The sequence below is a fragment of the Tripterygium wilfordii genome, chromosome 21 (genome assembly GCF_013401445.1).
Source record: "Tripterygium wilfordii isolate XIE 37 chromosome 21, ASM1340144v1, whole genome shotgun sequence".
In the NCBI taxonomy this organism is placed as follows: Eukaryota; Viridiplantae; Streptophyta; class Magnoliopsida; order Celastrales; family Celastraceae; genus Tripterygium; species Tripterygium wilfordii.
The window spans coordinates 1053813-1069442 of NC_052252.1; the positions used below are offsets into that span (position 1 = coordinate 1053813).

The 15630-nt window shown below is 34.5% G+C and overlaps 1 protein-coding gene across 1 annotated transcript; it reads left to right on the forward strand.

The window, feature by feature from the left end:
• Nucleotides 1-7507: 7507 nt before the first annotated feature.
• On the forward strand, nucleotides 7508-9231 carry LOC119990017 (NAC transcription factor 56-like). Its single transcript, XM_038835825.1, has 3 exons — nucleotides 7508-7729; nucleotides 7844-8148; nucleotides 8240-9231. The coding sequence occupies exons 1-3, from the start codon at nucleotides 7525-7527 to the stop codon at nucleotides 8717-8719; spliced, it is 990 nt and encodes a 329-aa protein (XP_038691753.1). The 5' UTR covers nucleotides 7508-7524; the 3' UTR covers nucleotides 8720-9231.
• The last annotated feature ends 6399 nt before the right edge of the window (nucleotides 9232-15630 follow it).

The following is a 15630-nucleotide window of genomic DNA, read 5'->3' on the forward strand; positions in this document are numbered from 1 at the left end:
GTGTTATGTGTTTTACCTGTCATTTAGGTATATAATCTCATGATTTTTAAAGGTTGTAGCTTACCAAAATTTGTGTATTACTTGCCAAATGAGAAATATTGTCAAATGTTTGCACAATTTTTGTTAGAAAAGCTTTGTTTTTATCATATATCACACACTAAGTCATAAGTATTTCTGGAAGCTAGGTTCTGTTTTCTTAAAGTATACTCAGGCTTTGTTCAATTAGTTTTCAGGGCAAAGATAATACTCTTGTCATGTACGTATATCTTGTAATGATTAGGCGACCGATCATCCCACGTTAGCCCCGTACGTGACGTTGGTCTCTAACTAGGAAAATAGGATTGAATCTCGATGAAACAATATATCAAAAAGATGCTAAGGAATTTACTGCCTAAATGGATCACTATGCTCTTCACATCTAGCTATTTACTCTTTGTCTCATTGTTAAGTTTGCTCTATTTTCCTTTATCGGTCATTTATCTTTGTGGTTTGGGTTATTGTATATGTGATTTGCCTTGTCTTACTGTTGTATCTGTAATCTCTTCCATGCCATTCATTTCTGATGCTGTGCTGTGGTCTTCTTGAATATTGTATCTGTACGTGCTTTATCAAAAGAAAATCAATAATAGAAGAAAGTGACAGAGAAGTGACCAAAAAAGTGGCTTTATCAAAATTTCATTTCATGTGGAGGCAATGCTAATCCTCCTTTTAAAGCAATCATCACATCTCTTTATGATACCTATATATCCAAATAAGAGAAATAACAAACCATTTCTTTTCTTTTCTTTTTTTTAATCTATCAAAACATGAGAGAAAAAAATTATCATACGTTCCATTTTCTTCTTTCCTTCCTCCCCTTTCTCTTCTCCCAAAATCTGTTAATCCAAACACACTTTGAATGCCTCATAGACACAAAAAAAAAATCCACACAGTGCACTCCTTCATGTAGAGTTCATTGAAATCATAATGTTAAACTAAATAATTTCTCAAAGAACATGAATTGCCCAATAAATGAGAGAAAAATAAACTACCAATTAAAGAAGAAATGCACCAACTAAATGAAATGTTATGCATTGATAAGAATTGTTTTGGGGCAACGCCAACCAACTTGTTAAAACTTGGTTTTGTCAACCACCTCATTCGCGGGCCGCTTTTGGGCCGCGCCCATTTAACACCTCTTGGCATTGAAGGGTAGTCAGTCAAGAACTTAAAGATGGGCCTTGCTAAAAGTTTGATAGTATGGCCCAAGGCCTTTGAAATAACAAAACAATGACGGGATGCCAAGCAAGGACTAATAAGAGACATTAATAAATTATGACAAAAAGGTATCTTTCGTCCCTCAATTATGGGGTGAGTTTCATTTTCATCCCTAACCTTTTTTTTCCTACCATTTTCGTCCCTCAACTATTGGAAAGTACCATTTTCGTCCTTCAAGTGAGATTGGGGTTGAGAAATGCTTGCATGGTACCTATGTGGCATGCCGTAGAAATCTGATCTGACAAACAATAGGATGCCACGTAGGATTTTTCCGTCACCGGATTTATTCGAGGGACAAACAGGGTACTTTCCCATAGTAGCAGGACAAAAAAGGGAGAAAAAAAGATAAGAGACGAAAATGAAACCCGACCAATAGATACATGTTGTTTGCAAATGATAATATAGACATATGTTGATTATAACTAATCATCTTTTCATAACCTACGTATTTTTGTTTGAAAATCTAATAGATATATGTTGTTTGCAAATGATAATATAGATTATATATGTTTTTCACTTGAATGTCATTTCCTAAATTAGTCAATAATTATATAGATAACAGTTAAATAAGACGTAATTAAAATTTTTGGGCCTCTAATCAGATCCAATGACTAAGATTAGAGCTGATAGAAAATTAAAAAAGCAAAAAAAATTCGAAGACTAACAGAATTGCTGGTGGGTTTTGAAGCAGGTACTCATATGAGTCGAAACGAGTTACATCTGGGTATGTGATTTTCGGTGATCATTTAGGCTGGAAAAGGTGTGGGTTTTGAAACCCTCTAGGTGATCGACCTACTAGTTGTGTCAATTTATGGGGATGGTAGCTTAATAGGCCCGATCGAGGTGGTTTATGTTTGGATGGTTTGCTACTTCCAACCAATTTTCCGTCTAAACCAATGGTTGTTAGTGTTCGAAGGTGGTCGAGTTTTGCTTGAGAATGCTAGGAGAAATTTTTTGGGTGGTCAGCCACCTGAAACGATGGCCACACGACTATTTTTGGTGATGGCGATTAGTTTTTCAAAAATTTAACTTTTATCAGCTTTAATCTCAATCTTTGGTCAGATTCAATTGCTGAGATTAGAGACTTGTAAACTTTAAAATTTATTAGCCTCCGTATGATAGCAATCCAATATATATATATATACACACACACATGCTATCCTAGTTATCATATAAAAAAAATCCAATTATCCTTTGATCGTACACTAATAAATTGACGTTGCATGATGGGAAGGCAATGGAGAAAAAGAATTCTAGTAGGTCGAGTCGCATTAAGTCATAAAGATTGAGTAATATATCTTAACCATATGATATATAGGTGCCAAATTAATCAAGATTAATCTAGTCAAATTACATTGTGTATGAATTGATTTATCTTGATAAAGTAGATCATGGATATCCATTATGATTCAACATAAATAGATATAACATCCACTCCTATATATAAATAACGTGTAAGTACAAAATGTCTCCCACAAGAAAAACGTGTGGGAAAACCCCATATCATGCAATCAAATTTCCAAGAAGTGTAATTTGGCATTAATGAGATCACTTGTATGTTTGACCATTAATTTTGCCTTCTATTGCAATCACAAGCGCACTATCTTATTCTTATGTGTATGTGTGTGTGTGACAAGCAATCCACAAGAACACAAATTCAACATTCAAGTCATCCCAACGTTTTTTATAGGGTAAATAATGAAAAATGAATGAGACAAAAACACACATGAATATATCATATAATTCTCCAAAATCTACCACATTTAGTGATGGAGAAAAAGTTTCAAAAAATTTAAAAATGAAAACAAAAATATAGTGTGAAATGAAACACCTCTTAAATCATTGGATTTAAAATGGTAAAATCTCTTATTATAAATGAATTGTGGATCCTCCGAATCCATATATAGGAGAGCGATTAAGTAAGTCACCTTAATCTCTTATTATACATGATGCACTTTTTTTTTTAAATAAAACTATAAAAGTGTCAAATTAATTTGTAAAAAGAAAAGGGTTAATCCATGCATTAAATACTATATACATAATGCATGCCCGATCCATATTCACATCTTGTGAACAAAAATATTTTGAAATCCTAGCATTACAAGTATTACCCAATTCAATATTCTAGTAAATAAAATGTGACATGTTAATATGCACACATTCAAGATTCCTACCCATGTTTAATTTTGAACATTATCATCTAGGCAACGCAAAGTTTGATGTAAGCTCCTATCGATAACGATGTATCTTGAAGCCCTGTCCGGTCATCTTCTCGCACGTGTTTGATGTCCCTTTCGAATTATAAAAGACAAGGCTCCTGTAGTGAATGAGATTGGTGTATAAAGGACCAAATTGATGTTAACTATATTTGACCAATTAAACAATCGATCGGTCTATATTGTCATGCAAATTGTGATGAGTTTCAACAAATTACAATCTGTTAAGAGGAGAGAATCAGGCCTTTCTTGTGGCGTGATGCTAGGGGTTTTGTCTGTTTGGCAAGAGAGAAATACATATGAAATGAAAGAAAAGTTTGGTCTAAAGGAATCTACAAACTCACACTATCCAAATTAGAGAAGATAATTTGCTCAAATACCTAACCTTGTATTCAAGGAAATATATATATATATATATATATATATATATATATAATTCTCCTATGAGATTATAAAGTGAGGTTCTAAAATGAGGTCATAACTTTTAGGATTCATTTTTAAGGTCTAAAATATTTTTTAAAAATTTGAAAAAAAATAGATTTGTATTTTGATCGATTTTACGAACCCAACAATATATTTTTTTTGTTTGAAACAAAAATTAAATACAACCTGAAAAATGTATGAAATATCTGTCGTTTTATATCCAACGATCCAGAATTAACATGCACTTTTCATGTTGAATATGATTTTTGTTTCGAACAAAAAAATATCATTGGGTTCATAAGACCAATCCAAATACAAATATATTTTTTTAAAATTTTAACAAAAATGTTTTCAGCCCTAAAATTAGGACCTCATTTTAGTACTTATATCATTCATATATGGTCAATAGAGAAGGATTAAAATTGAAGAAATTTAAAAGAACTTGTCAGGTTTACCATGATGAGAAGTTGAAATTGACTGATACCACAATATTTTGCCTCAGGTCATGAAAATTTGATCATCTCTAGCAACTCACATGGCTGATCAAAACTATGACCCATAAAAGACTCCATATCTCATGAGTACTTTTGTGAGAAGATTTTATGTTGATGACAAACAAACGCGTTTTTGCCTAGAAAATGAGGGGAAAATACAAAAGAAAATAAGAGGAATTAATGAGGACATCATCAGGGTTTAGAATCTGAATATTCTTGATGTGCTACACGTTCAATTTCTGTATACTCGTCATGATTAGTTTAATTAGTGGAATCCGCAAAATGCATAGGAAGTCGAAGGAAAATATTGATAGGTTGGAAAAGATCTCATATGGGGCCTTTGCCCTAAAGAATGCAACACGTTATTATTATTAATTATTTTTACTATTTTGTTCTTTTTACACTTGTTTATGATTGTAATTTAGGGTACATACCGACCACCTTTTAACCACTTGGATGGTCTTGTGATGAATTTATCTAGAACCAAATCGTAGTCATAAGATATGAAGGAAAATATTGATAGGTTGGAAAAGATCCATTTTTAGTGGAGGGGTCCGAGGGATCTTAATTCCCATCAATTTTTTGTTCCTTAAAAATGTTGAACCATAGACATATGAAGTCAAATGGGTTTTATGGTGTGAATACTAAATATTCCACATCGGTTCGCCATAACCCAACTGAGTGGTTTATAAGTAAAATCTAGCTTCTCTCACATTGAAGACGCATTTCCTATGTCAAATTACCAATGATGAAGGCTCTTGACGAACAAATTCGTGCGGACTCATGATCCACAGTGAACAGTATTTTCAATGTATTTGGTCTAAGAATTCCAGCAAATGGTATTAAATTCATTTAATCGTGCGCATATACGTCTCATCATCTCATCTCTTTATTAAAAGAGAAGCCAAGGCGGGGTTAGTCAATATATGCGCGTAGCCTACATTGCCTTTAACCTAGTACACGCACAACCCATCAATGTCTAATATCGTTTGTTTCATGGGATCAATTAATAAATTGAATAATTAAATTAAACACGCGAGAAACCATGCCACATTAGAGAGCCTAGCTAGAGATCAAATTAAATTTAATTAGTGAGTAATTAAAAGTTGAAACACATGCATGACACCAAACACATTGATAAGAAATGGACTAGGAAGAAGTGACATCAATGGGTCCCATATGGTCGATCAAAGTAACCAACATTAATGGACCCCACATACCATATAGTTTCAATTTCTATGTATCAATTAAAAGATATTTAGCCACCCTCAACACGTGGGGCCACGATTTTCTTGTGTGTGTGTGTAGCTACCAATCAATGGAGTTGGTGTATTTGTGGTGCATGCATGATCAAATGCATTTTCATCGAGCACCTTAAGAGCTCTCGCTAGTCACCACCAAAACCCTTTTGTTTTTACCTTTAATTTTCATTAATAAACACACACACACCACACACAGCCTCGACGAGCGTTGGTACGGTACCATTCCACTCATCTTGACGAGGCACACCTACCTTAAACAATTTTAGACCAAAATAGTCGTCGTAAATTTAATTATCAACTTTTGTTGTACTTGTGCCTTGCCCAGTTTGTATGTATACATATAAAACAAAAGTGAAATAGCAACATAGCATCCCTAATTAATAAAGTAATTAAGTGCACAACAAATTAAACCACAAACTAGGTAGCTAGTGAGGGTCTTGAAAGGGAAAATGTACTTAATTAGTCTTAACCTAGCTAGGACTGTAATCACAGGAATTTAATTAATGAAAACTCTTTATATCCCTAACAATTTCTTCCATAACCGGTCATAATAATATTACGTTATCTAATTACATTGAATTTCGTTATTACGTTGTCTAGTTACACTGACTTTCGTAATTACGTTATCTAATTACATTGACTTTCGTTAATACGCTGTCTAATTACATGTTATGGTTGATTATAGCTGAATTTGTTAGGGATACGTAGTGTTCCCGTTTAATTAATGTCTCGACCTCTCTAGATTAACATTATACTAGGCCACGTGCTTCGAGTTGAGCACCACTTTATTTGAATAATCGATCAATCTCATTATTGTATTTGAACTCGATTAAAATCAAATTCAAGTAAAATTAGATGAGGTTGAACTCATAATATTCGACGTATAAAAGTGTCATTTATTTGTCAGCAGTGGACTCAAAACCTAGAGAATATACTCTAATTGTCATTCCAACTAAATATCGCATCGTCTATTTCTTATTTTTATCCAAATAATATCACGCCATTCTCTCTCTCCACATGTATTTTTTGATTTTACTAAAAAATAGATGAATTGGCCATCATATGAGAATTTCATATTCTAAAATTTAAGAGAAATTGGTTCCCAAATCCGTATTATTGATGCCTTCTAGAAACAAAACCCTAAAGTTTAGTGAAGCAATGTAGACAAGAAAGTGTTGATCTGACACCTAGAGAATGAGGTCCAAATGGTGGCATTAGAGTAAAATTATCAACTCTCAAATGAAAAAGGAAAAAAAAAAGAAGAAAAAAGAAAAAAGTGGGCTGGTGCTTGGCATGGAGTCCCCTTTGGATTCATTGGTGGGATTTCCATAACAAAAGCATGGCATCTTTTAGCGTAAAGCTTATTGTTGATCACCCTACACTTATCCGTCTCCCTTGTATATTTCTTTTTTACCCTCCACCTAAACCCACCTCCCACATTTGGGAATCACACGTGTAGGCCCATTAACGGCCCAAATTCCAATTTGCGACACAATCCACGACCCATCAACTCCCAACCCTAATTTCACTCACACCCAATGTACTACCCACTACCCACTTGTCTTTGTCAAATTTAACATAATCAACAAGGTTAATCAAGTACATCCACTATCATTAAATTACAAATCTACCCTTCAAACCTTCCTCGTGTCGAAATCCGATTCGCCAACGCTTTTAGTACACATTATTGACAATAGCACTAGATCCTTGCCTTTCCATAGACATCGACATCGACATCGACATCATAGTAATTCCGTGATAGGCTTATTTAAACAACTTTTTCATGCCATTTCAGTGCAGCAACATATCAAACACATGCAACATCTAAATTCCAAGCGTCAAATTCATCAAAATTCATCTCTGCTGCTCAATATGCGTTGCACCCAATTCATGGAGAGCACCGACTCGTCCACCGGAGGCTCTCAACAGCCGAACCTCCCACCGGGGTTCCGGTTCCACCCCACCGATGAAGAGCTAGTTGTTCACTATCTCAAAAGAAAAGCAGCCTCTGCTCCTCTCCCCGTCGCTATCATCGCTGACGTTGATCTTTATAAATTCGATCCTTGGGAGCTTCCAGGTACAATTAACAAAATATATATAATCTGTAATTTGAACGTGTGACGTCTAAGTTGTAAAGATGTGTTGGGGTTCAATTTGGGACTAATTTTATTGGGTTTGTGTTGTTTTTCAGCTAAGGCGACGTTTGGGGAGCAAGAATGGTACTTCTTTAGTCCAAGGGACAGAAAGTATCCGAACGGGACGAGGCCAAACAGGGCAGCCACTTCTGGGTATTGGAAGGCAACTGGTACTGATAAGCCAATATTAACATCTGGAGGTACACAAAAAGTTGGCGTAAAAAAAGCACTTGTTTTCTATGGAGGTAAGCCTCCTAAAGGACTCAAGACCAATTGGATTATGCATGAATACAGGCTTGCAGACAACAAACCCAAGAACAAACCACCAGGATGTGACTTGGGGAGCAAGAAATCATTAAGGGTAATCACAAATTAGTCCAATTTTACAATTTTAGATTATCAAGATTGCTCATTTTGCAGATATTGACAATGGGTTTTGTTTGTTTTTGTAGCTTGATGATTGGGTTTTGTGTAGAATCTACAAGAAGAACAACACTAACAGACCAATGGATCATGAGAAAGAAGAGTTCATGGAGGATTTGATTGGATCGATACCGCCTTCGATAACGATCGGGAACTGTAGTCAAAATGCACAACTGATGCTGTCAAGTCAGGATCACAACCTGTTCGATGGAATAACTAGCAGTGATAATAACTCTATGTCAAAACCAGATCAGTTTCCTTTGCTTCCTCTTAAAAGGACATTCCCTTATGATTCGGCTGCCGAACCTTCTTCCTCGAGCAAGAAATTTCAAGGTCATGATCATCACAACAACAACAATGAAGAAGGAGGAGGAAGTAGTTCAATTGCTAGTCTGCTTAGCCAACTACCACAGACTCCTCCATTGCACCAACAGAGAATGTTGGGGTCTCTTGGAGATGCCATTTTTAGGCCTCCATATCAAATTCAAGGCATGAATTGGTATTCATAGTCCTAATTAACTCCTATGGTGCATGGCATTATAACATTTTAATTAGTACTGGTGCTATTTTGACAATACAATAGTAGTGTATTTGCTGTCAAACTTGGGATATCTGGGGATTGAGATTTTGGTTGCTAGATAGCGAAGAGAATAGAGAGACACATAAACTATATATATACAGTTATACACTATACATACATACATACTTTCTTTGTTTTAATTTCTAGGTATAGATGCATAGGAAAATCAAGGAAATGCCCCTAATGTGTAGAAAAGTAAAACCCCATTGAATATGTTGTGATGTATTTTTTTTTCTTGAGGACCTTTATGAAGTATATGTCTTTCTATTATCATATATTTTTTAGTGTATAGAAGAATTCAATAACCACTTGGGTGACAGCTTAGTTGGTGTCTCTTTTTGAGACTAAATTGTATGGACTCGAGAAGTCATGAATAATTCGATTCACACTACACTGTGACCAATACCCTTGTGTCATGTGAGAAATTTCTATGTGCACTAGTCTGACAGTTCGAGTTTAGACTCACATCGATATCCAAAGGGTATGCCTGTATGGTGGTGTTCTCGGTTAAAAAATGGGATGTGGAAGATTTCAACCGTTGAGGCTATTCAAAATCCAAAGGATGGACTACAATTAATATTATTTATAGCATGGTTGAGAACCATAACCATCATATACAATTAATATTAACCTGGTTTTGTATATAGATACAACTACTTCTGCTTAATTTATGAGAAAGTACTATATGTTGATTACGGATTCTCTGTCTTGTATGTCGGTTCAAGAACCTTTATCAGTCATTTTTGGATCATTTTTTCCCTCTCTTTTTTTTGTCTTATTCCCTCTATTATCTTTGGGGTGTGTGTAAAAAAAACTATAACATACAAGAAAATTAATTGAATTGTTATGGAATATATATATATATACACAAACATATATATGTGTGTGTGTGTGTGTGAGTGTTGGTGGTCATTTACTTCATTTCTATGTTACAGATGAAGAATAACCTACCACTGATTATCTTCCATAATTGAGCATGTCCTGGTCACAGAAGAACTTTAATTAGTGATTTTCTTTATTAATTAGAACCACTCGAGTTGGGTCCATTTACTCTCTATAGTAAACCATCATTTCCTTTGATTTAATTGATTTTACAAAAGCAAGATGTTTGTGGGTGGATGTCATTTTCATTTTCATTTTCAATAGATAAAAATCACCACATCCACACAACATTAATGTTTCTTTTTTTGTTGATATAGATTTTATTTTATTGCATGTTAATTTATGTAATATAATTGATTGTTTATTGCTTGATAATATTTTTAAAATTTTTGAGATTAATTTGCGGATATAGAGGTATGCGGGTATGCCACACGATATTTATACACCCACCCATAGCCACCCACATGTTACCCTATCCGTGTGATAGGATATCCATAAGTACGGGTAGAATTGTGATCGCTACACAAACTATCATTTTATAATTTGGAGGCGTTTCTCGGCTTAGGGTTGTTCACGAGTAGCTCGCGGAACGCTCGGCTCATTTTTGCAGCCCTATAATGGCACTGTAGGTAATAAAGCATCAATGAACCCTTCACATCATTTGAGCCAAGACCCACTTCTTTTGCCAGGGTTTAGGATTGAGACAAGTAAGCAACCCCAAAAAGAAACTATAAATATATACAAACAATATGATTCTCTAATGGGCTTGGCCCAATGACTTTTTCTTTTCCACATAAATGCCAATAAATTCAGACCAAAAAAAAAGTTTATATACTACTATTCTACACCTACTCTCTTTTATTATAACAATTAGTGCTCTACTTGTAAAACAAGCCATTCAAATACGTGTGATTGACACTAACACTAATCCCAGTCTTAAAACACTGCCAACTCTACTGTACTTGGTCAAAATTCTCCTAGTTGACCCTCTAGAATGTAAGGGAAAAGGTCTTCTAGTCAACAAATTAACCATATATATATATACACATGTCAAGCACCAAGAAATGAAAAAACCATATACATGTTGAGTCCATTGATCTCTTCATTTCAATACAAATATTATGCAAACACTTTCTTCTTCTCATCGTCATCAACAAGCGTCTATGAGCAGAACCCTTTCCTCGGGGAGTAATCGTGGTCGTCGAAGCAGCAATTGTTGTGTGGGATCGTTGACGAGGGCTCGCCCGGCTTGTACCTGCTCCAGCCATCCTGGTGCAGTCCGGTGTCGACGACACGGGTACGCTGTGCCTAGTGAGAAATTAAAGAATCAGCAAGCATATAAGGAGATATTGAGGAGGGCTTTGACACCTCCAATTCGTCAATTAAGCCTCCGCCGCTGGAATTTCCGGTCAACGCCTAGTCGTCTCTCTAACATGTCTATAGCCTAATATCTATATCAATATATATGTGTGTCAGTCTGTGTATATATCATGTTGTTGATGTTCTATCAACGGGTGGTGGCTCGATTAACAATCGACTGAATTAAACATATATGTGTCCAATGTTCGATTCTAATGAGAAGCAAACTTCTCAATGGTATTTAAAAAAAATAAATGTTATTGATGTTTTGGACATGAGTGTATTAGATTTTGTTCAAAAGAATGTAAATTAGAAAACTTTATGCGTTTTCTTCCATTAATTTCCAGTACTTAAGTTACTAGTTAATTGGTCTTGGGAAAAGAAATACAAACATGGTTTTTTTTTTTTTTGTTGACATCACTACCTTTTGGGTTTACAATGAGCAAACTGAAGCCCATATTGACAAGAGTTACACATGACCAAAATAAAAATGTAATTGACATGTTCTACGTCCATGAATTTCCATAACTTAATAATACGCATTTTAAAGCCACGGGAGCCCTGAGCCGCTGAGCGGTGTTGAAATATCTTGGAAACTTGTGATGGATTAGACTTGGACTTGAAAATTTGAACAAGAGAATCTATTGGTGTTTCCTAATAACCCAGACAATAACCGACAAATTACGAGTACCAGCCAAACCTATCGAACCATACAATTGCACGTTCTTGACAGTATTTGCTTCAAAACTACAAAAGGATGGACGGGTCACCGAGAGACCTCAAGAAAAAGCTCAAAATATTTTTGACCTGAGTTCATATTGGGCTGGATCCACACGTCAGATATCTATTGTGGGCCTTCTTCTACGGCCCAATCTGAAAACTCTTGTAGGCCCGACTTTTTTTTTAAGACTATTTTTGTTGTGTAAGTACTATGTCGGCAGTGGTACCATAAAATCACGCGTATTGTGTGATGCAAGTGCATGCGTTGAAACAAAGCCATCACAAAAAAGTCATCGGATATTTATTTCAGTCTCTATCTCTTTATTAGTTGCAGCCACACGTGACCAAATCCCAATTTCTTTTTTTTTTTGGTAACCGAATTCAGACCCGTAAATAAGTTTCTCACCTATCAACATAGTAAGTTGAGACAAAACTCATCTCATGATTACAAAAATATTGCTCTCAGTAATAATCGAACTCGAAATCTTTCGAATTCATACTGTTTAGGCCCAAAAAGATTCATGACTAAGTTATCATTCAAGTAATTCTATTTTATTATTCAGTTTATGGTGACGGTAGCCAACAAGAGATGCATTGCTTAAAATTTAAGGAATAATTAATTAATTTCAACCTCCTAATTAGTAGAAAGATCCAATTGATTTAGACCCTTTATAGTTTGTATGTAGATGTGACACATATACATCAAAATAGAAAATATTAATATTCATGCATACAAATTAAATTAACGTCGCCGTCCCCTAATCAGCTGAAATCACATAGAGATTAGAGAAAGATAATCATGGAAGTACTATGATTGTGATCACATTGTGAGAGAAATTATGTTCTTTGCATCTGAAACTAAAAAGAGGTATACGAAATGCATTAATGTTTTGATAAGGTACAAAGGCATAACTCTCGATCTATAGCTATCTTTTGAGTTACTTTGTCTATGTTCTTTCGTGGATGACATTCATGTTCAAGCACGTGTATAAATAATTGGAAAATCAATCACTTGACGATGATTCATTGGTTATTTTTTCAGACTGAAGGCGTAAAAAATCTCGTTCGAAATCAAAAACTGACGTAATTATTTTCAAATAATTTATGCAGATATTCGACCCAACTAATCTATCGTGTTGATTTGCGTGTGCCTATAATTATTTTGGGCGTAGTGGATTGTGGAAAAACAACAAGCCTTCACCTTTTGTAAATTGTCAAAATAAAAGAAATCATACATAGTGAACCTAACAAATGCTCTCTAAATTTTGTTATTTTTGGTCTAATATTGATAATTTATCTTTTCTTCCACCAAAACTAGAGAATAATTAAAACCAAAAATAATGGGCTAACCACTTGAATGATAACTTACTTGGTGAATTTCTCTTGGACCAAACTGTAAGAACTGTGGAGGTCTTGAATTTGATTCTCGTTATGAGTAATATTATTGTGGTCACGCACTGGACTTTAACTTCATTTACTTTGTCATTAAATGAGAAATTTCTATGTTAATGGGTCTGACAATCCGAATTTAGATCTATTTATGCCATTACAAAACTTGTTAGATATCATTCTCTGTTACCCAAAAAAAATAAAAATAAGGGCATATGATTCGGTGCACCCAAATCTTCGTGTAGACGGTATTGAACTCCAACCATGTATTTACTAATACAAATGTGAAGTGCCAGTGCAGCCATGCAATTTGAAAACACGTGGAAGAAAACATATTCAAAAGATAGAGAAGGAGAAAATCCAGAGTCAATGCATATCTTCAGTAACACTTTCTTGGAAACTCCGAATTTAAAAAGCATATTAGCGGAATCTCACAAAAAGCACAAAAAACCTAGTACTTACCGTTTTTTGTTCTTGTAATTAGTTGACACGTGGAGCGTTTTATAGCCCTTGATTTTGACCATTGTCTAGAATGCCTTGAGCCCTTTCTTTAGAATTTGTTTTTACCATTCTATGTCGGTCGGTTTTGTTCAATCTAACTTTTTTTATTTAATTGCATAGTTATATTAGAGCGAATGATTACGGATTTTGTTATTTTCTTAGGGCTTATTGTTACAATTAGATATGTCAATGTATTAGGTTTGTAGCTTGACATTTTCGTGTTTATTGGATTCAAATTTGGATAATACACAGATTTGGGTTAAGTCCTTGTGCTTCTTTTTTTAACCGAGAAAGATAGTAAGATACCATACAAATTTGACATTCCGACATCCGATATCGATCTAAACTTAAGCAATCGGCTTCGCATGTATAAAAGTTTATCACCTGACGACATGATAAGTTTGATCATAACCCAGTGCGTGGTCATAAGGGTATTGTTCTCAGTGGCCATAAAGGTATCGTTTAGTGAGAATCAAACTAAGGACTTTCCGAGTTAATACGATTTGGCCGTAGAGAGATTTACCACTAAGCTATCACCCAAATTATTTATAGACCACATGCCATTTACATACCTACTACTTACAATATGATAACACATATACAAAGGTATTGCTCCTATTGAGAATCGAACTCATGACCTCCCAAGTCCATATAGTGTGGTTCCACATAGTTTCCCAAAATCTATCTTATTTGTATGCCAATGCCCGTACCTACAACGCATGCTAAACTCATGACTCGAAAAATGAGCAAACAATACGCAAATACAACTTTTGAGTGTGAGAAAATCACATACGCATATATCATGCCTTGTTAAGTACCTATAAAACAAACTAATTAGGGAAACCATGTGTACAGTGTACTTAATTAGCAAGCTAATTTCGATCGATCCATCGACAAGTTTAAGATTGCATTTACGGAAGATCATCAATCATCATCGAATGGCAATATTGTTTGCAGAGGTTATGCAAATGTTGTTCATCAACTTGCTTGTGAAGTTTTGTCAGAAGACATGGAGAGGAATTCAATTGCATATTCTACAGTGGGAGTTGGAAGGATTGGATCCAAAATATGTTATTCCTACAGAAATGTATCCAACATATGTATAGGTTGGCATAACCTTACATATATCATATAGGTAATTATTTTCTTCATATGGGTGTGTATGAATATCATAATTAATGTAAATTGAGTCTCTAGATTTTTTTCCTGTATCTAGATTGATATTATAAGAAAAAAGAAGAAGTGTATTTGGCATTTTCATATTTTCCATGATTTTTCTTTTATATATATATATATATATATTAAACTTTGGATAATAATTAAGGTTAAAATAGGCATCTTTGGACCAATATTATTTTTCATAGACACCTGCAAATTAATTATTATTAGATCAAGTTGTCTCTACAAGCTGATAACCATCATTCATAACTGGATTAAGTTTTGGATCAGCTTAGGTGGTAAGCACTTTGGATCCATCCACTAGGTTCAATAGTTCTTTTAACCCCTAATGTGTCATATTTATATATATAATAATTTTTTTTTAAGCAGGATTGGAAACCTAAACTCAATTATCACCAAGTCAAAGATGCGAATTAACCACTTCTCGACTGTGTATGTACGTTAACCATCTTGATTAAGAGATTGTCGGCACCAACATAACTCATATCGGTGTAGCTAATATTTACTCCCTTGTGTACATATTTTACTTTTTAAAATCAACCACACCATGCCTTGTGTTAGGGTTTATTTGTATTTGATTGATTAAGATCATATTGCAAAGTAGAAACACTAGATCTAGACACACATCATGAAAGGAAGGATTAAATATATATATATTAAACTTTGGATAATAATTAAGATTAGAATAGGCGTCCTAATTTGGACCAATATTCTTTTTCATAGACACTTGCAATTTAAATATTATTAGATCAAGTTGTGTCTCTACAAGCTGATAACGATCATTCGTAATTGGATTAAGTTTTGGATCAG